At 46.1% G+C, this 24,272-nt stretch overlaps 1 protein-coding gene across 1 annotated transcript in view; it reads left to right on the top strand.

Annotated features, from left to right (window-relative positions):
• The window catches only part of LAMA3 (laminin subunit alpha 3), a 259,483-nt gene extending 237,310 nt beyond the window's left edge, over window positions 1-22,173 (top strand). Inside the window, 9 exon segments of the mRNA XM_014479149.2 lie at window positions 887-1,040; window positions 7,482-7,651; window positions 12,019-12,202; window positions 13,820-13,960; window positions 16,855-17,014; window positions 17,114-17,244; window positions 19,300-19,393; window positions 20,798-20,917; window positions 21,689-22,173. Of these exon segments, the coding sequence (XP_014334635.2) occupies window positions 887-1,040; window positions 7,482-7,651; window positions 12,019-12,202; window positions 13,820-13,960; window positions 16,855-17,014; window positions 17,114-17,244; window positions 19,300-19,393; window positions 20,798-20,917; window positions 21,689-21,834 (1,300 nt within the window). The 3' untranslated portion in view covers window positions 21,835-22,173.
• Window positions 22,174-24,272: the final 2,099 nt, after the last annotated feature.

The raw sequence follows: 24,272 nt of genomic DNA, 5'->3' as shown, positions 1-24,272 counted from the left end.
TCTACAGAAATGCAGTGAGATAAACCTTTTCTCGAAGTCACTTCGGGTGGTTTCCTGTTATTCATTGTCATTCTAGGTCATCTGGTATCTGTGTTTGTCCTCTCTGCCTATTTTGTTTTTCATATTTCTTTTTTTATATGTTTTTTAAAATTTATTTTTAATTGGAGGATAGTTGTTTCACAATTTTGTGTTCGTTTCTGCTGTACAGTTACGTGAATCAGCTATAAATATACATATAGACCGTCCCTCTCGAGCCTCCCTCCCAGCCACCCCCCCTCCTGCCCCTCCCGGGTCATCACAGAGCCCCGGGCTGCGCTCCCTGTGCTGCACTGCGGCTCCCCACCAGCTATCTGTTTTATACATGGTAGTGTATATGTGTCCCTGCTACTCCTCCAGTTCATCCCTCCTTCCCCTTTCCCCCACCTTGGGGCCACACATCTATTCTCTACTTCTGCGTCTCTATTCCTGCCCTACAAGTAGCTTCATCAGTACCATTTTTCTAGGTTCCACATATATGCGTTAATAATTCCCAGGTGGCACTAGTGGTAAAGTGCCCACCTGCCAATGCAGGAGACATAAAAGACTCAGGTTTGATCCTGAGTCTGTAAGATGCCCTGGAAGAGGGCATGGCAACTCACTCCAGTGTTCTTCCCTGGAGAATCCCCATGGACAGAGAAACCTGGCGAGCTACAGTCCATAGGGTTGCAAAGAGTCAGACATGGCTGAAGCGACTTAACATGCGCGCACACACACACCCTGTACTAGGTGGAAATAGATGAGCGTTTAGCCTGAAATCAGGGCAGTTTAGCCTGTATGTTTGAAACGAATTCTCCCTGCCAATATGTCTTCCTGGATGTGTCAGAGTTTGTTTCTGCTGTCATTCCAGATCATCAGAGAGTCCCGAAGTCCTGGATCTGGCCAGTAAATCTTCCAAGAGAGATGTGTCCCTGGGATTCTGCAGTTTAAACGAACCACCTTTTCTAATGTTGCTTAAAGGGTCCACAAGGTTTTACAAAGCCAAGACTTTCAGTATCCACCAGGTGAGTGTCAAGAACCTTGCATTGGGGTTTGCTTCTTGATTCTCAGAAGAGAATCTCCCTCACTGGAGATGCTGGGGAGGAGCGTAGATCACCTTCTCCCATGGTAGCCAGGGCCTCCAGTAAGTGGGACTAATGGGTCATCCATAGTTGGATTTCACCAAAATGTCAAAGCAGTTTTCTTTTTAGCTCCCCTTTTGAATCTTGAACGCTTGGCAAGTTTTGCAGCCCTGGAAACAAATAGAGGGGCTTCCCTGGTGGCTCAGTGGTAAAGAATCCACCTGCCAATGCGGTTCAGTCCCTGTCTCGGGAAGATCCCCTGGAGAAGAAGTGGCAACCCACTGCAGTATTCTTGCCTGGACAGAGGAGCCTGGAGGGCTATAGTCACAGGGTCACAAAGAGCTGGGCAGGACTTACTGACTGAACTAAGAACAAATGGTACCTTGACTTCAGTTTCTCAGTGTCTGCAGCTGATGAGCCTTTTCCTACCCACAGACACTTCTCTGTCTTGCCTCCTATAACAGGATACACACATGCACCCAGGCCTTGCCATGACCAGTGTGACTTGACCTTGATGGCACATTAGGGACACTGGGGAGTGTTTAAAATCCCAGTGCATGGGTTGGGTCCTACCCAATTAAGTCAGATGCTCTTGAGTTAGGTCCAAGTGACAGGAGTTTATAAAGCTCCTGGGTGATTCTAATCTTTGGAACTAAGAGAGACTGAAAGGAAATGAAATTCCTGCTTTGGAGGAGTGGAAGTGTCATCATAAACTGAACACAGGGTTAGAACTTGAACTCCCAGCTCTGCCTGAGGTCAACAGTGTGACCTCCTCATACCCGAGGTTACAGTTAATATGATTAATGGATAACGTTGAGCACCTCCTGCCAGGTGTTACACTGAGCTCTTTAAGTGGATTTTCTTACTAAACCCTCACATAACCATGTGGGAGAAGTACTATTATCAGCCACATCTCAGAAAAAAGGATGCAGTAGCCTAGAAAGGTGAGCAGTTTGCGCAGGCTCCCACAGATGGAAAGCGGCATTGGAATTTAAACTCAGACAGCCTGACCCCAAAGCCGGGGCCTTCTCGAGAACAATGCCCTTCCATTCAACCCACTTTTCACTTCATGTCAACCACATGCTGCTTGTCTGTCAGTAATTCTCCCGCTGCACGATGATTTGGGGGAGTTGAAGAGATAGTACATAAAGAGAAACATTCAATGGTATTTAAGAAGAAATATATTTCATAAATCCCAAAGTGTTGTCATTAACTCTTAGGAAGAGATCATCTTTAGAACACCCCCATCAGGAATGAAGTCATAAGAGTCATTTTTTTCTCTGTAAGGCTGAGAGTTACTGAGAAGCTAAATTAGCACAGTCCTGGTGGAGATGAATATGGACTCAGAGCTATTCAGAGGATGGAATGTATCAGACCATATAATAATTGAAGGTGGGTGGCAGAGGAGAGGCAGGAGTTAATATAATTCTGAGGCAACTAGTGTGGGTTACTGGGTGGATGGAAAAGTCAGTCGTGTAGAGAGGATACGGATAAGCCTTTAGACGGAAGGAGAATGAATGGAGTTGGTGGCATATTGAGTGACAGGTGCCTCAAGCGGGTGGAAAGCTGATGGGAGACTGGCAGGTGTCTCTGGGGGCATCAGCAGAAGAGCAGCATGGTGCGATTGATGTGCGAGACCCAGTGAATACACTGGATGTAATGTTCCCTGTTCCATGCAAGCCCTCAGATTAGACAGAATATGAAATTAACTCTGCCTCCAAAAGCCCAATAACAGAGAGAAGGCCACCAGGCTTTGTGGTTAAATACTGGACTTTGGGGACAGCCTTCCTGGGTTTGCATCGGGTTTTCTCAGTTACTATGTGAGTGTTCTTGAATAATTAACCTTTCTGTGGGTCTGCTTCCTGCAGCATCAATGAGGATAGTGAGTGAGTACTTAGTCGTTCAGTCATGTCCAACTCTTTCTGACCCAGGGACTGTAGCCTACCAGGCTCCTCTGTTCATGGAATTCTCCAGGCAAGAATACTGGAGTGAGTTGCCATTCCCTTCCCCAGGGGATCTTCCTGACCCAGGAATTGAACCCAGGTCTCCTGCATGGCAGGCAGATGCTTTATCCACTGAGCCATCGGGGAAGCCTTGTAAATGAAGATAGGTAATAGTAATATCTCATGGTGTTGTGAGGGTTCAGTGAAGTAATAGACATAAAACATGTGGCACATGGTAGGCATGCAATAAATATTAGCTATTACTATTATCATTCAGTTCAGTTCAGTTGCTCAGTCGTGTCCGACTCTTTGCGACCCCATGAATCGCAGCACGCCAGACCTCCCTGTCCATCACCAACTCCTGGAGTTCACTCAGACTCACATCCATCGAGTCAGTGATGGCATCCAGCCATCTCATCCTCTGTCGTCCCCTTCTCCTCCTGCCCCCGATCCCTCCCAGCATCAGAGTCTTTTCCAATGAGTCAACTCTTCGCATGAGGTGGCCAAAGTACTGGATTTTCAGCTTTAGCATCATTCCTTCCAAAGAAATCCCAGGGCTGATCTCCTTTAGAATGGACTGGTTGGATCTCCTTGCAGTCCAAGGGACTCTCAAGAGTCTTCTCCAACACCACACTTCAAAAGCATCAATTCTTCGGCGCTCAGCCTTCTTCACAGTCCAACTCTCACATCTATACATGACCACAGGAAAAACCATAGCCTTGACTAGACAGACCTTTGTTGGCAAAGTAATGTCTCTGCTTTTGAATATGCTATCTAGGTTGGTCATAACTTTCCTTCCAAGGAGTAAGTGTCTTTTAATTTCATGGCTGCAGTCACCATCTGCAGTGATTTTGGAGCCCAGAAAAATAAAGTCTGACACTGTTTCCACTGTTTCCCTATCTATTTCCCATGAAGTGATGGGACAAGATGCCATGATCTTCGTTTTCTGCATGTTGAGCTTTAAGCCAACTTTTTCCCTCTCCACTTTCACTTTCATCAAGACGCTTTTTAGTTCCTCTTCATTTTCTGCCATAAGGGTGGTGTCATCTGCATATCTGAGGTTATTGAGATTTCTCCCAGCAATCTTGATTCCAGCTTGTGTTTCTTCCAGTCCAGCGTTTCTCATGATGTACTCTGCATATAAGTTAAATAAGCAGGGTGACAGTATACAGCCTTGACATATTCCTTTTCCTATTTGGAACCAGTCTGTTGTTCCATGTCCAGTTCTAACTGTTGCTTCCTGACCTGCATACAGATTTCTCAAGAGGCAGGTTAGGTGGTCTGGTATTCCCATCTCTTTCAGAATTTTCCACAGTTTATTGTGATCCACACAGTCAAAAGCTTTGGCATAGTCAATAAAGCAGAAAGAGATGTTTTTCTGGAACTCTCTTGCTTTTTCCATGATCCAGCGGATGTTGGCAATTTGATCTCTGGTTCCTCTGCCTTTTCTAAAACCAGCTTGAACATCTGGAAGTTCACGGTTCATGTATTGCTGAAGCCTGGCTTGGAGAATTTTGAGCGTTACTTTACTAGCATGTGAGATGAGTGCAATTGTGCGGTAGTTTGAGCATTCTTTGGCATTGCCTTTCCTTGGGATTGGAATGAAAACTGACCTTTTCCAGTCCTGTGGCCACTGCTGAGTTTTCCAAATTTGCTGGCATATTGAGTGCAGCACTTTCACAGCATCATCTTTCAGGATTTGAAATAGCTCAGCTGGAATTCCATCACCTCCACTAGCTTTGTTCATAGTGATGCTTTCTAAGGCCCACTTGACTTCACATTCCAGGATGTCTGACTCTAGATGAGTGATCACACCATCGTGATTATCTGGGTCATGAAGATCTTTTTTGTACAGTTTTTCTGTGTATTCTTGCCACCTCTTCTTAACATCTTCTGCTTCTGTTAGGTCCATACCATTTCTGTCGTTTATTGAGCCCATCTTTGCATGAAGTGTTCTGTTGGTATCTCTAATTTTCTTGAAGAGATCTCTAGTCTTTCTCATTCTGTTGTTTTCCTCTATTTCTTTGCACTGATCACTGAGGAAGGCTTTCTTATCTCTTCTTGCTATTCTTTGGAACTCTGCATTCAGATGCTTATGTCTTTCCTTTTCTCCTTTGCTTTTTGCTTCTCTTCTTTTCACAGCTATTTGTAAGGCCTCCCCAGACAGCCATTTTGCTTTTTTGCATTTCTTTTCCATGGGAATGGTCTTGATCCCTGTCTCCTGTACAATGTCACGAACCTCATTCCATAGTTCATCTGGCACTCTATCTATCAGATCTAGGCCCTTAAATCTATTTCTCACTTCCACTGTATAATCATAAGGGAGTTGATTTAGGTCATACCTGAATGGTCTAGTGGTTTTCCCTACTTTCTTCAATTTAAGTCTGAATTTGGTAATAAGGAGTTCATGGTCTGAGCCACAGTCAGCTCCCGGTCTTGTTTTTGCTGACTGTATAGAGCTTCTCCATCTTTGGCTGCAAAGAATATAACCAATCTGATTTCAGTGTTGACCATCTGGTGATGTCCGTGTGTAGAGTCTTCTCTTGTGTTGTTGGAAGAGGGTGTTTGCTATGACCAGTGCATTTTCTTGGCAAAACTCTATTAGTCTTTGCCCTGCTTCATTCCGTATTCCAAGGCCAAATTTGCCTGTTACTCCAGGTGTTTCTTGACTTCCTACTTTTGCATTCCAGTCCCCTATAATGAAAAGGACATCTTTTTTGGGTGTTAGTTCTAAAAGGTCTTGTAGGTCTTCATAGAACTGTTCAACTTCAGCTTCTTCAGCGTTACTGGTTGGGGCATAGACTTGGATTACTGTAATATTGAAGGTTTGCCTTGGAAACGAACAGAGATCATTTTGTTGTTTTTGAGATTCCATCCAAGTACTGCATTATGGACTCTTTTATTGACCATGATGGCTACTCCATTTCTTCTGAGGGATTCCTGTCCACAGTAGTAGATAAAATGGTCATCTGAGTTAAATTCACCCATTCCAGTCCATTTTAGTTTGCTGATTCCTAGAATGTCGACATTCACTCTTGCCATCTCTTGTTTGACCACTTCCAATTTGCCTTGATTCATGGACCTGACATTCCAGGTTCCTATGCAATATTGCTCTTTACAGCATCGGACCTTGCTTCTATCACCAGTCACATCCACAGCTGGGTATTGTTTTTGCTTTGGCTCCATCCCTTCATTCTTTCTGGAGTTATTTCTCCACTGATCTCCAGTAGCATATGGGGCACCTACTGGCCCTGGGAGTTCCTCTTTCAGTATCCTATCATTTTGCCTTTTCATACTGTTCATGGGGTTCTCAAGGCAAGAATACTGAAGTGGTTTGCCATTCCCTTCTCCAGTGGACCACATTCTGTCAGATCTTGAGAGGGACATGAATGGTCTGCAGGCACTTTTCCTGCTACTGAGATCAGGGGCTGGGGGTGTTCTTTTGGGAGGAGGGGATAGCCAGACCGGGTCAGGAGTTTGGGTTGAATTTAGATGAGTGAATGTTGTTGCTCCACAAAGAGAAGCCCAAAGCTGGGAGGCAGCAGGGTTTGGTGAGACTCACAGGTACAGACACTTTGCACATGTGTTCTCTCATGTCTCAGTTCTCACCATACCCCTAAAGAGCAGAATAAAATGCCAACCTTACAGGTCAGGAAATTGAGTCTTAGGTTAAAAAGACTGCCCGAGAGCACCCAGGAAGTAGAGTTGGAATTAACACTTGGGGCTGTCGAGCCCCAGAGAATGTGCTCTTCATAGTCATGTGCGCTCTTCACTTGTGCCCTCTACGGACTTGGGAGGCTCAATGAACAGGTGAGCAGGGGTAGTTTGGAGGAGAAAGGAGACTGGGGGAGGTGAACTCAGAACCACTCATGGGAGCCCGATCAGATGAGCTTGATGTAAGGTTTTTTTTTGTTTTTCTTGATAAAAATGGTTGAATGCTACCTCTCTCAAGAACTACTGTGGTTCTTCTCTTAAGAGCCACTGTGGGTCTTCTGAAGCTCCAGGAAGAGGAATGTTAGTTGCTCAGTCATGTCTGACTCTTTGTGACCCCATGGACTGTAGCCAGCCAGGCTCTTCTGTCCATGGGATTCTCCAGGCAAGAATACTGGAGTGGATAGCCATTTTCTTCTCCAGGACATCTTCCTAACCCAGGGATCAAACCCAGGTCTTCCGCAGTGCAGGCAGATTTTTTACTGTCTTAGCCACCAGGGAAGCAAGCCCCCAGGAAGGGGAGGTGCTCTGGATACCTGCTGGTACCATGTACCACAGACCTGTGTAAGATGGGAGCAACATGCACCCTCCCCAGAATGAATTCATTCTTATTGAATTCAGCTCTTAGAATCAAAAGTCAAAACTGAGCAAGGCACTTAGCTAGACAGACGTTCTCCACCCTTCCCCCAGATAATTAGCTGTCCTGATTTTTGGTTTCTCTCCCACACAGCCATTGCAGGATGCGCCAGCCATCTCCCCGAGGAGCTCAAAGGCATGGAGAGAAGCTCAGTCTTGCCCACCACTTCCAGGCGTCCAGACCAGCCACAGAGCCCTCCGGTTTGGGGACAGTCCCACGAGCCATTTGCTATTCATGCTTCCCCAGGAGTTGCTGAAATCCAGGTATTATTTCATGTTTTTGCCCCACGCCAACTCAGACTCTGACTCTATGTAGGATTCTACACTAGGGCAGGCTAACTGCCATGATGCCAGGCACTTGCCACTGAGGAAGGGGCTGGTTGTTGTTTAGTCACTTAATCATGTCCAGCTCTTTGTGAAACCATGGACGGTAGCCCGCCAGGCTCCTCTGTCCTTGGGGTTCCCCAGGCAAGAGTAATGAAGTGGGTTGCCATGCCCTCCTCCGAGGGATCTTCCTGACACAGGGATCAAACCTGTGTCTCCTGCTTGGCAGGAGGATTCTTTACTGCTGAGCCACGTGGGAAGTCCAGTGAAGTGGGGAACAACCTTGTTTATGAAAAGAGGTCCTGGCCTGCCCAGCACACAGAGCCCAGCCACTGGAGCAGCCTTCCTCCATGTGGCCAGAGGCACACATGACAGGTGCTGCTCAGACCCTGAAACAATCAGTTCAGCTCTGGTTTAGAACTGACAGTGTGCTAAAAATAAGACCGATATGTCTTTCCAAAGCTGCTATTTATTTCTGTGATACATCACCTTTCTTCTCCTGCATTCTACAGTCAGAGAAAAATCATTCTTTCAGGAAGACTTGGTGCCAGATAACATCATCTTTAGAGAATACATTGGGACGTTTTGTGGTAACAAGTTGCATCACTTTGGGGGAGGAGGGAAAGAGCAGAGATATTAATTGTGTCAGGAAAAAAAGAAAGGCGAGGCTTGTCATTTTCATATAATTTGAAGGAGACATAAATAAAACGGTGCCCAGAATTCTTTGGTGACTTATCTATGAGGCAGAATTGCCCGAAAGTCAAAAAGACCTGGCTTTCCCATCTTGGCTTTCCATCCACTCGCTCAGCCACTGGCTCACTGTGTGACCTCATGCCACAAGCCAGTTCAGGTCCTGGAGGTGCAGATATCAAGATGAGATTAGATGTGCAAGAGAATGGCTGGAAGATAAAAGGAGGGAGCAGGCGCTGGTGGGGAGAGCCTTCAGCTAAGACATGGCGGGGGTACTGTGAAAGGAGAGGGGAAGGCAGACAGAGGTGGGAAGAGCCTCAGACAGCAGGGAAGCTCTGAGGAAGTCAGGCTGGTGGGTGGGCATCGCAAGCAAAGATCATCACCAGTGTTGGCAGAATGGCTTGGCTCTTTTCTGCTGAGCTTGATGTGTGGCTGGGAGTCACTGGGTGCCACTGAGGTTCTGAAAGAGGGCCAGCTGGGTGCTGCCAGACGGCGGTGCCCCAGCAGTGGGGTCTCCTGAACAGAGCTCTGAGGGGCAACTCCAAGGCCACCATACTCTGCTGTTCAGCTTGTCTAATTATACCACGTTTAAACGTGGCATAATTACACCTACCTCACATGTTTCCACAAATTCTTCGAATCTCAGTTTTCTCATCAGTCAAATAGGGTTGGTAATGTCTTGCTTGGAGGGAGGAGAGGTCATAGGTTGGAATGAGCTGGCCCTCGGAGGGCTCAGTGAGCAAGTGTGTGATTCTCAGGGAGGTGTGAAAGCCGGAAGGGGAGGGGCTGAGTGTGTGAAAGCCGAAAGGGGAGAGGCCAAGCTCTGAAGGTGACCCTCAGCCCCCAGCTCAGACTCCAGTAGACTCGTGGACATTATGGAGATCCCTGATTTGGCAAAGCTGTGTCAGTGGGAGACAGGCAGACAGCAGAGGTGGTGACCTTCTCAGCTGTCTGCCCCTCCTGGGCCGACCCCGCTCCCCAGCGCTGCTCTTTCAGTCACGCTGACCATGATGGCAGCAGTCTCCCTGGGATGCTGCATGCACTGCCCTTTCCCCACCCTTCAGCCTCCCTCCCCGCTTCCCCAGCTCTGAGGTTGTTCCAAGAGCTTTGCCTTCCCCCCTCCCTCCATGGCCCCTTCTCTCCTGCATCCTTTCTCAGCACATTCACTGTGGCGACCTATCTGGCTTCCTCTGATGATTGAACCCAGGCATCTTCCCATCCAACACTGAATTATATACAATAAATGGAAAAAGTAATATTCTTAAAGGGAAAGTGGGAAAAAGTAATCCTTAGTACATATAATTTTAAAATTATTTTAGTCCCCAATACTGTAGCAATCAGAGTGTATTTTCAGGATCTTGCAAGATTTGGACTATTCTGTCATTCTTATCCTGATTTCTATTCTAGCAAGTTTGGTCTCTGCTTTAAAACCCTGTACCACCATTTTAGGGACTTCCCTGGTAGCTCAGTTGGTAAAGAATCCGCCTGTAATGCAGGAGACACTGGTTCAATTCCTGGGTCTGGAAGATCCGCTGGAGAAGGGGTAGGCTACCCACGCCAGTATTCTTGGGCTTCCGTAGTGGCTCAGCTGGTAAAGAATCCACCTGCAATGCGGGAGACATGGGTTTGATACCTGGGTTGGGAGGATCCCCTAGAGAAAGGAAAGGCTACCCACTCCAGTATTCTGGCCTGGAGAATTCCATGGACTGATTGCAAAGAGTCAGACATGACTGAGCGACTTCCCCTTTCACCACCATTTTAACCTCTGGGTGAATGTAAAAAAAATGCTTCTTTGCTCTCTGCCTTACCTTCCAATCCTCAGCAATAAAGACTCATAGCTGCAGTACAATATGCCAGGATTTGAAGCTACTGATGTCTTTTTGGGGTGTTAGTCAGTTAGTCTTTTCTGAAAGAAAATTGCTTTAAGAAATAATGCTGGAAAGCAAATGTCAAGTCCAATAACAAAGCCCACATATGTAAAGTACTTTAATTCTGTAGCAAGTTCTAATATCCTCCTCAAATTGGCTAACCCTCGTTCTCCAAACCTCCGCACTAAGACGCAGCTACACGAAGAGACATGCTGAGCAGTGTCACCATCTGGTCGGTTTAATCTCACAAATATAGATTTCTATTTCATTTTGAGGAACTCTACCCTCAAGGAAACTTGCAAATCTGAAGAATGAAAGTGCATCTCAAGGTTTGCTCAGCCCCACAGTATTAAAAAGCAAAGAGATGTAATAGTGTCAGTATTTCTTCTACTTCCTGATTCTGCCTCCACATTTTCCATTTAATTCAATTCAGTAACTGTTTCTTAGGGCTTCCCAGGTGGTGGTGGAGGTAAAGAAGTTGCCTGCCAATGCAGGAGACAGATGCGGGTTCCATCCCTGAGTCAGGAAAATCCCCTGGAGGAGGGCATGGCAACCCCCTCCAGTATTCTTGCCTGGAAAATCCCATGGACAGAGGAACCTGGCAGGCTACAGTCCACTGGACATGACTTAGCGAGTAAACCTCAACCAGGGCATCTACACACCACAAACCAGTCCAAGAATGAAACACCCATTCTTTCATTCTCAGAGCTCATCATGGTGCCTTGTACATATGACCCACTCATTAAGTATTTGTTGAATGAATAAGTAAATGGATGAATGGATGTGAGTTTGCATAGAAAGTAAAGCTTGCTTAGCCACATGTGCCTATGTGCAACCATCATGCAAAGGAATATTAACTTTAACTCTCTGCTTTTACTGCATGATGCTTGCTCAATTCCTGTTCCGTCAAAGGTGAGGTATTAAGGTCTGAGAAACATAAGGGTGGGCAAGAGAAGGTGGATCTGGACTTCTGTGCATCTGTGTTAAGTATATCTTACAGAAAGAAAATGCTTAATTCGAATCCTTGTTGTTCAAGTTTTTCCCTGACTTTTCCTCGCAACTTTCTTTTCCCTGCATGTATATGAAATAGAAAGCATATTCATTGGGTTTAAAGATTGAGGCTGCTCAGTGAAATAAGACAGTTGCAAAAAGACAAATATTGTATGATTCTGTTTCTATGAAACACCTAGAACAGTCAGATTTTTAGAGACAGAAAGCAGAATGGTGGTTGCTACGCACTGCGGGGAGGAGGGAATACAGAGCTGTTGTTTAATGTGTAGGGAGTTTCAGTTTTACAAGATGAAAAGAGTTCTGGAGATTTGCTGCACAACAGTGAAGGTACTTACCACTTCTGAGCTGTATTCTTAAAAATGGTTAAGATGCTAAGCTTTATGTTATGTATATTTTACCATAATTTTCTAAAATGCAGATTTTTTTTTAAAGTAGGTCATCTTCTTCCTTGCCATTCACTGGGACTTACATCACTAGCTGAGGTTGTCATAAAACTTCCTCTTATTCCCCAACACAATAAGGAAATTATACAACAAAACTTTTAACTGCTGAAAAACAAGCTTTTAAAAACTCCCAGAGAAACAGGTTGTTTAATCAATTACATGCCTTAGTTTATTCATTTAAATTATGGAGTAGTGGGGGGCTGCTCCTCACCCTCTCTCCTGACTTTAGAGATTTGGAGAAACACGACAAACCTCTTGTTTTCCTTCTTTGCCTTTTGCTGTCTTTCCCCTGCAGGTCACAGTTTGCCGTGGATGTGCTGACAACAGCGTCCAGAGGGCTCGTGTTTTATACGGGGACTAGGAGCTCCTTTATGGCTCTTTATCTTTCAAAAGGACGGCTGGTCTTTGCCCTGGGGGCAGAAGGGAAAAAACTGAAACTCAAAAGCAAAGAGAAGTGCAATGACGGGAAGTGGCACACGGTGAGCTCTGGGGCTGCCTTAGATCCTCCCCCCGGGGCCAAGTTCACTGCCAGTAGCTGAAGACGGAAGTCTCAGCATTCTTCCAGGCAGGAGGGCACGAGCACTGGGAGAGCGCGTGTGGTTAGAGGCACCGAGCACCCAGCATCTCAGCCCAGAGACTCCTGCACGTGCCATGCATGGATGTCATCCTAGATGCCAAGACGGGCTTTCCTCTCTGCTTCTTCACATCCTCCCCGCCTCACAATTCTGTGGACTGCTCCTTGCTTGATCCTGTCCTTGCCCCCTGGACCATTTTTCTCCTTCAAGACAATTTCCAGGTCTCCAGAGCCTTCTCTGAGTCTGGAATGCTTTCTCTAGAGCACAGGTATAAGGGCCCACATCCTCAGCATCTCAGCTCTTGCCTAAAGGCATCCTGGGGTTAAAGAAATGCAGTTTAAGGCAAGTGTGTGCATGCATGCTAAATTGCTTCAGTCATGTCTGACTCTTTGTGACCCTATACACTGTAGCCCACCAGGCTCCTCTGTCCATGGACTTCTCCATGGCAAGAATACTGAAGTAGGTTGCCATTCCCCTCTCCTGGGGATCTTCCAAGTCAGGGATCGAACCCAGGTCTCTTGAGCCACCAGGGATGCAGGATGAGGCAGGCCCAGGTCATTTAAGCACTGGATTAGGTGAGGATTTGGGATTTTATTCTGAGTATCTGAAGCTTTTAGAGAGTCTAAAACTTAAAAAAAAAAAAAAAAAGCATTACATGATCAGCTTTATCTTTTCAAAACCCTCTTTAACTGAAGCATTTAAAAAGGAGCAAAAGTAGAAAACCAGATGGATGCTGTTGCCTTTGGTTCAAGAGACCAGGGCGGAGGGGGAGAGAGTGGATGTGTCTGAAGGCAGAGCCCAGAGTCCTGTGATTTTGGACCAGCACTGGGGTCAGTAGTGGAGATGAGATGGAGAAGATGTGGGGAAGGTGGGTATGGCTGGGGAAGAATGGTTCTGTTGTGAATATCCTTCGATCCAGTTGCCTGTAAGACATCCACGCCCAGGTGTCAGAAGACGCTGGAGGCCAGCAGTCACAGCTGGGCATTTACACTGGGGAGCCGTTAGTGAATAGTCTGGTAGCCATGAGGTGGCAGAGTCCACACCAGAGTCCAGGGATCCTGACTTTTAGCAGAGTTGAAAACATTTGCTCCTCTTGTTAGACAAGAAGTAGCCCTCGGTCTTTTCTCCAGGGCCCCTGCTCAGAGGAGCGTGTGGCTTTCCCTGTCTCAGCTCTGCACAAACTCTTCCTTCCCCTGCGTTGCATGGATGTGTATTTATTTATGATCCTTTGACTCCAGTTATTTGTCTTTTGTCTAAGTTTCCAGGCCAGCTATTTATTTTTGTTCACTTATGAGAGTCTTTTTTTAGTTCATGTTTTAAGCTCACTCTGGTTAATACCTAACATAATCTTACAAAATAAGGATGATGAAAAACACTAGGGAAAAAAATCTCTTGATTTTTTTCAAAGCTACTTGAAGGGACAGAAACTTTTTCTTTTTTTAATTCCTGTGACCACTAATAAACTACAATGCCAGCTGTTGAAGGTAAGAATACAGTTAACTTATTTTCTTTATCCTTAAGGTGACATTTGGGCAAGATGGAGGCAAGGGGCGCTTGGTTGTGGATGGTCTGAGGACCCGGGAGGGACATCTGCCTGGAAATTCCACCATCAGCCTCAGAGCACCAGTTTACCTGGGATCGGCTCCATCAGGGAAGCCAAAGGTAAATAGGGATGCTTCGGAGCCATAGATGAGAACATGTCACCTTCTAAGTTTTATTCAGGTGTATCAAAATACTTTAAATTATTTTAAAAACCGAATCTGTGTTTTAATGTTATTTAACATGTTATAAGATAAAATTATTCCAAGAACCAATCTTGGGGAAAATTTGGGCTGAGGGAAAAGTCACCAGTCTGTCTGTCCCCAGAAGGAGGGGCATGTGCCTCTGTGGCCACAGGGCTAAGCTCTGTGGGTGCCCCTTCCCTCATCTCCTCCACGAAGCCAGAGTGCTCACGGCCCTGGTTACTTGGGGTGGCCGAATCCACCCATCACTCTTCTCCCAGATTTGCCCTTTTCACTCACGAAGTGAACATGGGCCTGTCAACGGTTCCGCCCAGGGACTGTCTTCTGGCAAATGCACTACCAGACGCTCAGCCCCTCCTGCCCCTTCCCTCTCCACGGGCACCCCTTCTGGTGTGAGGGTGCCCATTCTGGTGTGAGGGAAGGGATCAAACTCCATTCTGGGCTGGAAATTGACTTAATTAAAACAGGGCACTTCTGCCGGAGTGGGTTCTAGACAGTCAGGCTGACCTGGCCTTACCTGTGCTGTCTCCACAGGGCTCATCCTGGCCCACTTGAGTTTTACACTGGGGTTTGGGCCAAAGCCCCAGCCAGTCAAAGTACTGTTTTACTCTTTGTATATAGTAACTGCTATATATGTATCACAAGTAATATGTAACGTAATTTATGTATTATCTACTACGTTACAATGTATAACATGTAGCCTCTACATATATACTGTATACTGTATAATCTATACATATATAATGTAACACATGTATAATGGATAACATGTTAATTGCTAAGGAGGTTACTCATTGCTTGTTTTTCTGCAGCCTCTGTACCTGTTTCTCAGAGAAATCACAGGACAGGGTAGCAATTCAGGGGCACAATTTGGATGCTCTCTTGACTTGGATAAATCACAGTCGACATCCTAAAGTCGGAGACAACCAGTCGCACCCCACTTACAACATTCTTTGCATGCAAGGTCCTGTTTGCAGCCTTCCTTCACCCCGAGGAGGGAAACCACTGGATCGCCCTCCTCCACATCCTTTCAAAGGGCAGGCAACATCCAGTCCCCCAGTGGCTACCTCAAGACACACAGAGTCTTTGGGGATTCCAAGTTAGGTTACGGCCTGTCCTGGAGGCTCTGAGCATCATGTCAGATACAGGCTCATCATTGTTCATGACAGCAAATCTGAAGAAATTAGAAATTTCACTGGAGGCCCAATCAGTACTCTGTTGTTGACGCCAACACCGCATGCCTCTAGAATGCCATGGGATTCCCTTAAAATGATTGTGTCTTGCATCTGTCTTGTAGGATGTCAGAGTCCTAAAGGCATTTACTCCACAAGAGTGCTGAGGGATTTTATTCAGCAATTTATTAACTTTTTGGAGAGCTTGATGGAAGTTATAGCTCCTCTCCCCGGGAAAATGCACTGGACTTCTGATATATAATTTAAGGGATCAGAGAACCCCAGAAGCTCATCCCCAGGCCCCAAGTGAGGAGCCCTTGTTCCAGGCCCACTCTGGGCAGCCGTGGGGCTCCACGCAGGCCCTTTGATGCCATCCCCTGTGTCTGATCTTAACCCCTCCAGCACTTGTGAATCATTGATGGTGCACCGGGCCCAACAATGTAGGAGCTTTTTTACACTTTATTATTTTGGGAATGTTTTGGCCTCTTTTTTCAGTCAGCTGCCCTGCCTTAAGCTATCACACAGGCTTATGAAACTCTAAAGTATTTTGTACCTGCAAAGAGATGTGGAGATCTGTGAACTGCAAGGTGGAAATTCCCCCTTGTTGCAGCTCTGATGGTGGCCTGGGGTACCCTCTATTCTTTTTTCTCAAGCTTTTTATTTTATATTTGTGTATAGCCAATTAATAATGTTGTGATAGTTTCAGGTGAACAGGATAGGGACTCAGCCATACATATACATGTAGCCATTCTCCCCTAAATTCCCCTCCTATCCAGGCTGCCATAAGACATTAGACATAGTTCCATGTGCTATACAGTAGCTCCTTGTTGGTTATCCATTTGAAATATAGCAGTGTGTACATGCTCATCCCAAAGTCCCTATCTATCCCTTCCTCCCAGCAACCCTAAGTTCTCTTAAGTCTGTGCATCTCTTTCTGTTTTGTAAGTAAGTTCATTTGTATCATTTCTCTTTAGATTCCACATATAAGGGATGTCATATGGTTTTTCTCCTTCTCTGTCTGACTTACTTCACTCAATATGACAATCTCTAGGTCCATCCACCAGAGAAGGCAATGGCACCCCACTCCAGTACTCTTGCCAAGAAAATCCCATGGATGGAGGAGCCTGGTAGGCTGCAGTCCATGGGGTCCCTAAGAGTCGGACACGACTGAGCGACTTCACTTTCACTTTTCACTTTCAAGCATTGGAGAAGGAAATGGCAACTCACTCCAGTGTTCTTGCCTGGAGAATCCCAGGGACAGGAAGCCTGGTGGGCTGCCGTCTATGGGGTCGCACAGAGTCGGACACGACTGAAGCGACTTAGCAGCAGCAGCAGCCATCCACATTGCTGCAAATACACCCCCTCTATTCTTGATTCCACACCAGGAAGCCATCTCCACCGCCCCTGCTCTCTGCACACACACCCCTTGATTTAGCAATACCTTCAAACTTTGACCACCCACGAGACACGTGGTATCCATGTTTTCTGGCACCATGGAGGGAGCCAGAATGGACCGGTCAGGCCCACCTGACTCTTGGAAGCAGGATGGATGGATCCCCCTCCTTCCTGCTTTTTTGAACAACCTGTGCATTTCTGGGAGCTGCGGGTCATGCAGTTTGCTTTCTCTTCTGCTTGATTGTAGAGCCTCCCCCAGAACAGCTTTGTGGGCTGCCTGAGGAACTTTCAGTTGGATCTGAAACCCCTGGAAACCCCTTCTGCAAGTTTTGGGGTGTCTCCATGCTTGGGTAGCTCTTTGGAGAAAGGCATTTATTTCTCCCAAGAAGGAGGTCATATCATCCTAGGTAAGGAGCAGTTTGGAAACATTTCAATCTTCATAGCCTTGATTATCCTTTTTCTTGAATTATGATGTGTTACCTGTTTCCTTAATTTTCTTTTGAAAGCTAACTCTGTGTCGCTGGGGCCAGAATTTAAGCTTGTTTTCAGCATTCGTCCGAGAAGCCTCACTGGAATTCTCATTCACATTGGAAGTCAACCCGGGCAGCACTTATGTGTTTATATGGAAGGAGGAAAGGTACGTGGTCCTCTGATGACATGGGAGCGGGTGTGAATCTGTATAAGAACCACGTTCTGTTCCTGGAGACCAAGGCAGGTGAAGTTATGGTAGAGTGGAACCCGATCTCGTGTTTAAGAGACATAACTTCAGGGCTACTCTTTTGGTTTAGCAAGTAATTTGGTTGTCATGTTTTCTGTTCTTTATCTTTAAAGTTGGGCAGATGCAAACAGACTGGGCTGAATTTCAGCTCCACCACTTAGTTAAATGGCCCTAGGGACCTTACTTAACCTCTTTCAGACTCACTCTCTTTATCTTTAAAAAGAGAATAGGACTTCCCTGGCAGTCCAGTGGTGAAGACTCTGAGCTTCCGATGCAGGGGGTGCAGTTTCAGTCCCTCAAGGACCTAAGATCCCACATACTGTGTGGCGTGGCAAAAAAAGGGAAAAACTAATTAAAACGTGGAGAATAATGCTTATTATATCTGAGGGCTTTTGTCCAACAGAAGAGAAGCTGCTGTATGCAAACAGTTTCATTTTTCTCACCTCCACTTCACCCTTGTCACGTCTCTCCTTTTATTCATAAGGGCAGGACCAGAATTCACGAGATGGATTTTCTCACCAGCTGTCTACACTGCGTTACACCCAGGCCCGTGGCCCTGTGTCCTCTGGGTCAGTTTCCCCTGACCCTGTCTACACGGCGCACCGGCCTGTCCCTGCAGTCAGGCTGATCACCGGGTTTGCATTCCGCCTTCCTTCAGCTTTTCCTGGATTCCTTCTTCAGTGCATGCTGCTGCTCCATCCTTCCCATCACTCACAGGCCTACTCCATATCTTATTTTTAACCCCCACATTTACCTCCTACCTTTTTAAAACATATTTATTTATTTATTTGGTTGCGCTGAGTCTTGGCTGTGGCATGTGGGATCGGACCCAGGCCCCCGGCACTGGGAGCATGAAATCTTAGTCACTGGACCACCAGGGAAGTCCATCTCTTACCTTTTCAAAAAAATCTCTTTAAAACCAAATTCTTCCAGGAAGCTTCTCTCAATTAAGACCTTAAGGCAAAGATTGATAATAATGCCATTTTCTTGTACCTCTATCCTTCCAGTTTATTAAACATGAGAGAAAACTCTCAGGATAAAATATAGTAGCCCAAACTCTTGGATGCTTTTTTTATTAAGCTGCAGCGTGAAGTGTGAGCAGTCCTCTCGTGGGCCAGAGGAACGAGCAGCTGTGCTTAACAGTGGTGCAGACAAGCCTCGCGTTTCATGGGAGGGGTTGGGAAATGCCTCCACTGAGAGCTTCTGGATAGGAAAACATCCGTCCCCCTGAAACAAAATCCAGACCCCGTAACCTTCCTAACTAACAGCTGTGACACTGTTTAGCTTGAAAATTGCCCAAGAAGAGGCTGCACTGTCTGAGGACCTGCAAATTAAATGTAAATTATTTATCCACATGCTTATTTCAGTCCTCTCATTTCCTTGACCTTGATTCAGCCCATGGAGGGTCCTGGCCCAGAGTGGGAATGCGGGATTCTGCACTATAGCACGTTGAGTGCCTGACCCTGGCATGTGCCCAGAGCAGACTCTGTTGGTTAGCCTGCTGAATTCCTCGGATGAGAACCCTCCTGAAGGCCTATGTTCACGGAATTACATCATTGGCTGGCCTTTTCAGCAGCGTGTAGGCCTCAGCCAGCATTTTTGCCTTCCAAATTTCACATGTCCTCCTAAACAATCCTACTATCACATGCTAATAACTCAGGCAGGTCTTGGAGGCTAATCAGTAACTTTTGAGTTGATCTGATGGGATCAGGGTTGAGGGTCAGAGGAAAGGCTCCTTGCCTTTGGCATCGGGTTCAGGCCAGGCCCTGGGTTTGCAGCTCACATGCCTGAAAGGGATGCTGCAGAGAGATGCTTATGTAGCCTTGGCCCCCATGTGACCACCTGGTACGGGTGGGGGCACCCATATTTCAAGGGCTCCTGGGAGGTCAGGGTGCAAGGGCTGGGAAGGGACTTGGCAGAACATGGGCTCCACCTGCCTTTCCGAAGGAAATAGGAAATGCATGTGTGTTCCAGGTCACGGCCTCTGTGGGCAGTGAGGCAGGTGAGGTCTTGACATCGGTGACACCCAAGCAAGCTCTGTGTGATGGACAGTGGCACTCGGTGGCAGGTATGATGTGCAGAAGCCTGTTGTTCACAGGCTGAAACAGTCTCCCTTCCCATCCAGACCTGGAATGTCCCACCGTGGTCTCGGTTCATCCATCCATTAGCATTTGACCAGGGTCAGCCCACCAGGCGAACATTCTGAGAACCTGTCCCTTCTCACTCAGCCCCAGACATATTTGCATAATGCTTGGCTCCAGTTCTCCGTAACACTTTGAGGGTTTTTTTGTTTGTTTCTTTGTTTTTAAGCCTAGCAAACTGATAAGCTGTGCTTTTTTTTCAAGGTAGGATGACATTGTGACTTAGATTTTGGCTCTAAAGTCAGAAGTAACCAAGTTCAGATCTCAGTTTCAGCCCTTACCTATAAGACCTTGGGCAAGCTACTTAATTTCTCTTTATCTTCAATTTTCTCATCAACACAATGGAGATAAAAATAGTGATACACCTGCCAGGGTTGTGAAAATTATAACGCATATAAAGTGCTTAGCAGTGTCCCGTATAAACTAAGTGCTCAGTAAATGTTTGCTCTTACTGTTGTTAAAGTTCATTGTTGGTTTATTTTTTCAACAACCATTTAATATTAATGCTGAAGATTTAGATAAACCACTTGACAGAGAACAGGCACAGCCTCTCAAATTGAATCTGGTATTTTATGAATAACTTGCACATATACGTTTGGTGATATATTAAAATGTATTGGCTAGAATACCAGGGGCTTCCTTGGTGGCTCAGATGGTAAAGAATCTGCCTGCAATGCAGGAGACCCGGGTTCGATCTCTGAGTTGGGAAGATCCCTACTTCAGTGTTCTCGCCTGGCGAGTCCCATGGACAGAGGAGCTTGGTGGGCTACAGTCCATAGCGTTGCAAAGAGTGGGACACGACTGAGCGACTAACACTTTCTTGGCTAAAAGCTAACTCCATCGCAGTTGGTTAAGGTTTTTAATGTGGGAGGAGTTTTATTTAGAGGGTCAAAAGCCACTGTCTTTGGAGTCAGTTTTCAGAAGTCAGTCTGTGTCTTCTTGGAAAGAACCATCATGGGAACCAAGCATTGGCCTCTGGAGCACAGGAAACTGGGGCTTAAATCCCAGCTTGTTCCGTTTATAACAACTTGTCAAGCTCCTCAGTGGCTGAGGGGGATAGTCTTTTATCTGGGAAACGAGTGATAATTTTACTCATGGATTCATTGTAAGGAGTAAGTTCTGTCATATATGTGGAAACACCTAAACAGCACCTGGTGGTGAGAAATTAGTTGAATTTGTGTTAAGGTCAATGGAATTTCCTCGAGCAGCAATCCCTCAGGTCTGACAGGAATGACTTAGAAAGAAGCCAGCGTTGACGTGCAGGTGTAGACATTACACAGTGGGCAGGGCTCTCCTCAGGTGATAGATCTGACCGCCTCCTTTCCCTCCAGTCACCATAAAACAGCACATCCTTCACCTGAAACTGGACGCAGAGGACAGCTACACGGCCGGACGACACCCCTTCCCGCCGGCCCGCCCGCTGGAGCGTCTATACATTGGAGGCGTGCCAGGTAACTCCCGTGCTGACTTCTCCTACACCATGTCCCTTGTCAACTCTTAACATGTCCGTCTTAACCCAACAAACGCAACGCCCCCACCGCCCACGGCTCATCAGCAGGGCACCCATCTGCTGGACTGTGTAGACAGTGAAGCCCTTTCTCCGGCTTGTGGGGAAACCCGATTGCCAGCAACGGACCATTTCCCAGCAGCCCAGGCCCCATGGCTGTGGCTCCCTAATGTCCCAAGCTGATGATGTATTTATCAACCTCTCTTAAGAGGCCACATGAACCTAGGAGCCTGGTATCACAAAGAATCAGACAAGACCTCAGAAACTGGTCTCTCCCCCTCCAGGCGCTTAGTTATGGTGAGTTATTAAGCCTTGTGGAGCCAGAATGGGGGAATCGGGCAGGTTGAGATGGAGTCAAGTTCAAGACTGGAAGTTTGCCTGGAAAGAGCCTCGTCAGTCTTCATTGTTTTATGTCCTTCCAGATGGTCTGGTTGTTAATTTTATAGGCTTCCATGGCCCATGAAAAAGCACTAGAACTCGGAGTCGCTGTCTGTTGATTTGGCTGTGGACTCTCCTTTGAAGGATGTGAAGAGTAGCCTTGTGGTTGATTTATCACAACAGGGTGTGTTTTGGGTGCCCACTTAAGGCAGGAGATGATGGGGTGGCCTGAGACCTGGGGTACCTTTTGCGCTAAGATTGTCTCTCACCCCACTAAGAAAGCATTTGCTCCACTAAGTAAGAATGATCCATCAAATGCACCTCCTTTTGCTTTCAGGGAATCTGAAAACCCCGAAGCTTCCCGTGTGGACATCCTTTTTTGGCTGCCTGAGGAACATTCAAGTCAACCACATTCCTGTCCCTGTCACTGGAGCCGCAGAAGTTCAGGGGACTGTCAGTCTGAATGGCTGTCCTGACCACTGACTCAGACCCCCTCACCCAGCAAGGAAGTTCATCTCCAGAAGCACTAATGACCCAACACCCCTCCCTCTCCCCTCTCAAGGTCGTTCTTAACTTCAGACACCATCCGAATGCATTTAAGCAGACCTCACTTTTAATTCCAACCACGCGTACCCATCATTTTGGCATTCAGTGCTGCGTATATATTTTAAGTCAAAATCCCATTTCTTAAAGAGGATCAACAAATTGTTACATGCTTCTGGTAATACCATTTTCCACTAAAAGTTCAGTGTCTTTTAAAGAACATTATTTTCCACTTGTTAAAAAAAATAAATGTCTTTCAAAGCACTTCAAAACTACAAACATTTTTACATGCGTCAAGATGTTATAATTTCTGGGGTTGAATAAATGCAGTGTGCTCTTTAAATTATGATGTTTTATTAACATAAAACCATTGGCTTGATGGTCATTATTAATTGTATTAATTCTTCAGCACCTGTTCAGTGTGCAACATACAGCACAGTTTTCTACAAATAATCATCAAACACATGCTAGTGAGGGACTGTGTGTGCTCAGTGTTGGGTCTACAGTCACATAGGAGAAGTAATTACTTCTTAGAAGGAATATGCAGTCTGGCACAATACTCACAAAATGGTAACAAACCGAATTAATGAACCTGTAATTCCACGTGACTTCCCACATACAGTCTGCTACCAACCAAGTCTAGATTATGATTTTCAATTCCTTGTGGATAAAAACTTTCTAGTAGAGGAGCTAAGATGGGTGTACTATATGTACTATAATTAAAGCTTTGCATAAGAAGCTAATGGAAGTCAATGGAAAGTAGGAAGCAAATTTTATCTACAAAATAATGAAACCATGAGTACGATACTTTTACCCAGCACCACTCCACTAGCAAAGAAGGCTGTGTAAGCATTTCTGTATCTGCGGCATCATATTTGCTCATCAGGATTAAAATAGCGATTCTAAAATTCGGATATAATAATCCTATGTGGTATCCTTACAGCTTCCTGCCCTCTCCTCTGACACTGAGGTATGTTCCCTTCAACCCTGTGCTCTTTCATGACCCTCACACTGCAGTTCCACCATATCTGTGCAAACATATCACTGCACACTGCAGTTTCTACCCACCATATCTATGCAGACATGAAATATTCTCCTGGAGAGGCAGCAAGGTGCCCATCATGGGGTATTTGACACAGGCTGGCTGGTGGGCTTCAGCAGCAGCTGCTGGTTCAGAGGTTGAATGTCATGACCTTAAGTCATATGCTTTCTAAAAAACATTGATTTTCAGATGAAAAATCCCAGTAGGTGATGACTGCCTAGACACTAAGTCTGCGTAAAGAACATCCATTTTACCTGCCTTTAGCTGGTCTTCACTACATGGCCGATTTTCTTTTCTGGGTTCCTAGTGTTGATCTAACTGGATCTGCAAAGTTATTCATTAGTAAATGCATTTCAAAGGAGCAATTGAATCTTCATTAATACCACTGCTTTTTCCTCCATTCTGTAGTAGCTCGAAGAACAGCCGTCCATCCACATTTGCTGAGTATAATCCCAGCCACCAGAAGGCAACAGAGGGTATCACAGATGGAATTAGAGCCCGAAAGCCCTCAGCGTGCCTCTGCTCAGATTGTAAATGGGTATTCTCTGAAAGGAGTGCTGCAGCTCCTCACCTGGACCATGATGGGAATGGTGTGTAAACTGTGAAGTGCTGTATAGATGCCATTGCTGGGGTGAGAGGCTTAGGGACCAGCAGGATTGCCGGTGGTTGACCTGTTCATGATGGGTCCGCAGTTGGTGTCATTTTGATCCAGGTGAATGGGGCCTGGATTGGAGAAAACCAGCTTGTGTCTCCCTAGGTAAGTCAACCCAGGGGCGTCCAGTGACTGTGGAGTGATCCTGTGCCTTCATCCTGTGTCTGTCTCCTTCACCATCTCCCAGGGTACTTCTTGACCTCATTTCTCAAGACACGGGGTGGCTGGGTTTTGGCCACACTCCTGATAACCCCATGTCAGAGGACAGTGGCCCCTGGCAGGACATGCTGACCTTCCTGTCCTCCCAGAAGGGAAGTAACCTCATTTCCCCAGAGACCTCTGACTCCTCCCAACTCCCACCCAGCGCTGCCCTGCCCAGAACCCCAAACCCTGCCTGCTGCCTTTCCTTACCACCTTATCCACCCACCTCTCTTCCAGCTCCCCAGTTCTCTTTTCACTCATCCCAAATTTGGGTTGGTCTGTGCCAGCCCCAGAAAGACCTGATTCTCAGGAATGAGAAGTCAAAGCCAGCATATGAGTGGAACCATTTTTAAATAATATTATGATATTGAATACAAATGGTATAAATGTTGACTACAGAAAAATTATAGAATTACCCATAATCTCATTACTCAGAATTCTGTTTCTATTTGGTGATGTATCTGTTACTCAATTTTAAATGTA

The sequence above is a fragment of the Bos mutus genome, chromosome 24, assembly GCF_027580195.1.
Source record: "Bos mutus isolate GX-2022 chromosome 24, NWIPB_WYAK_1.1, whole genome shotgun sequence".
In the NCBI taxonomy this organism is placed as follows: domain Eukaryota; kingdom Metazoa; phylum Chordata; class Mammalia; order Artiodactyla; family Bovidae; genus Bos; species Bos mutus.
The sequence above is the reverse complement of the archived record's forward strand: the minus strand, read 5'-3'. Positions and strand labels throughout refer to the sequence as shown.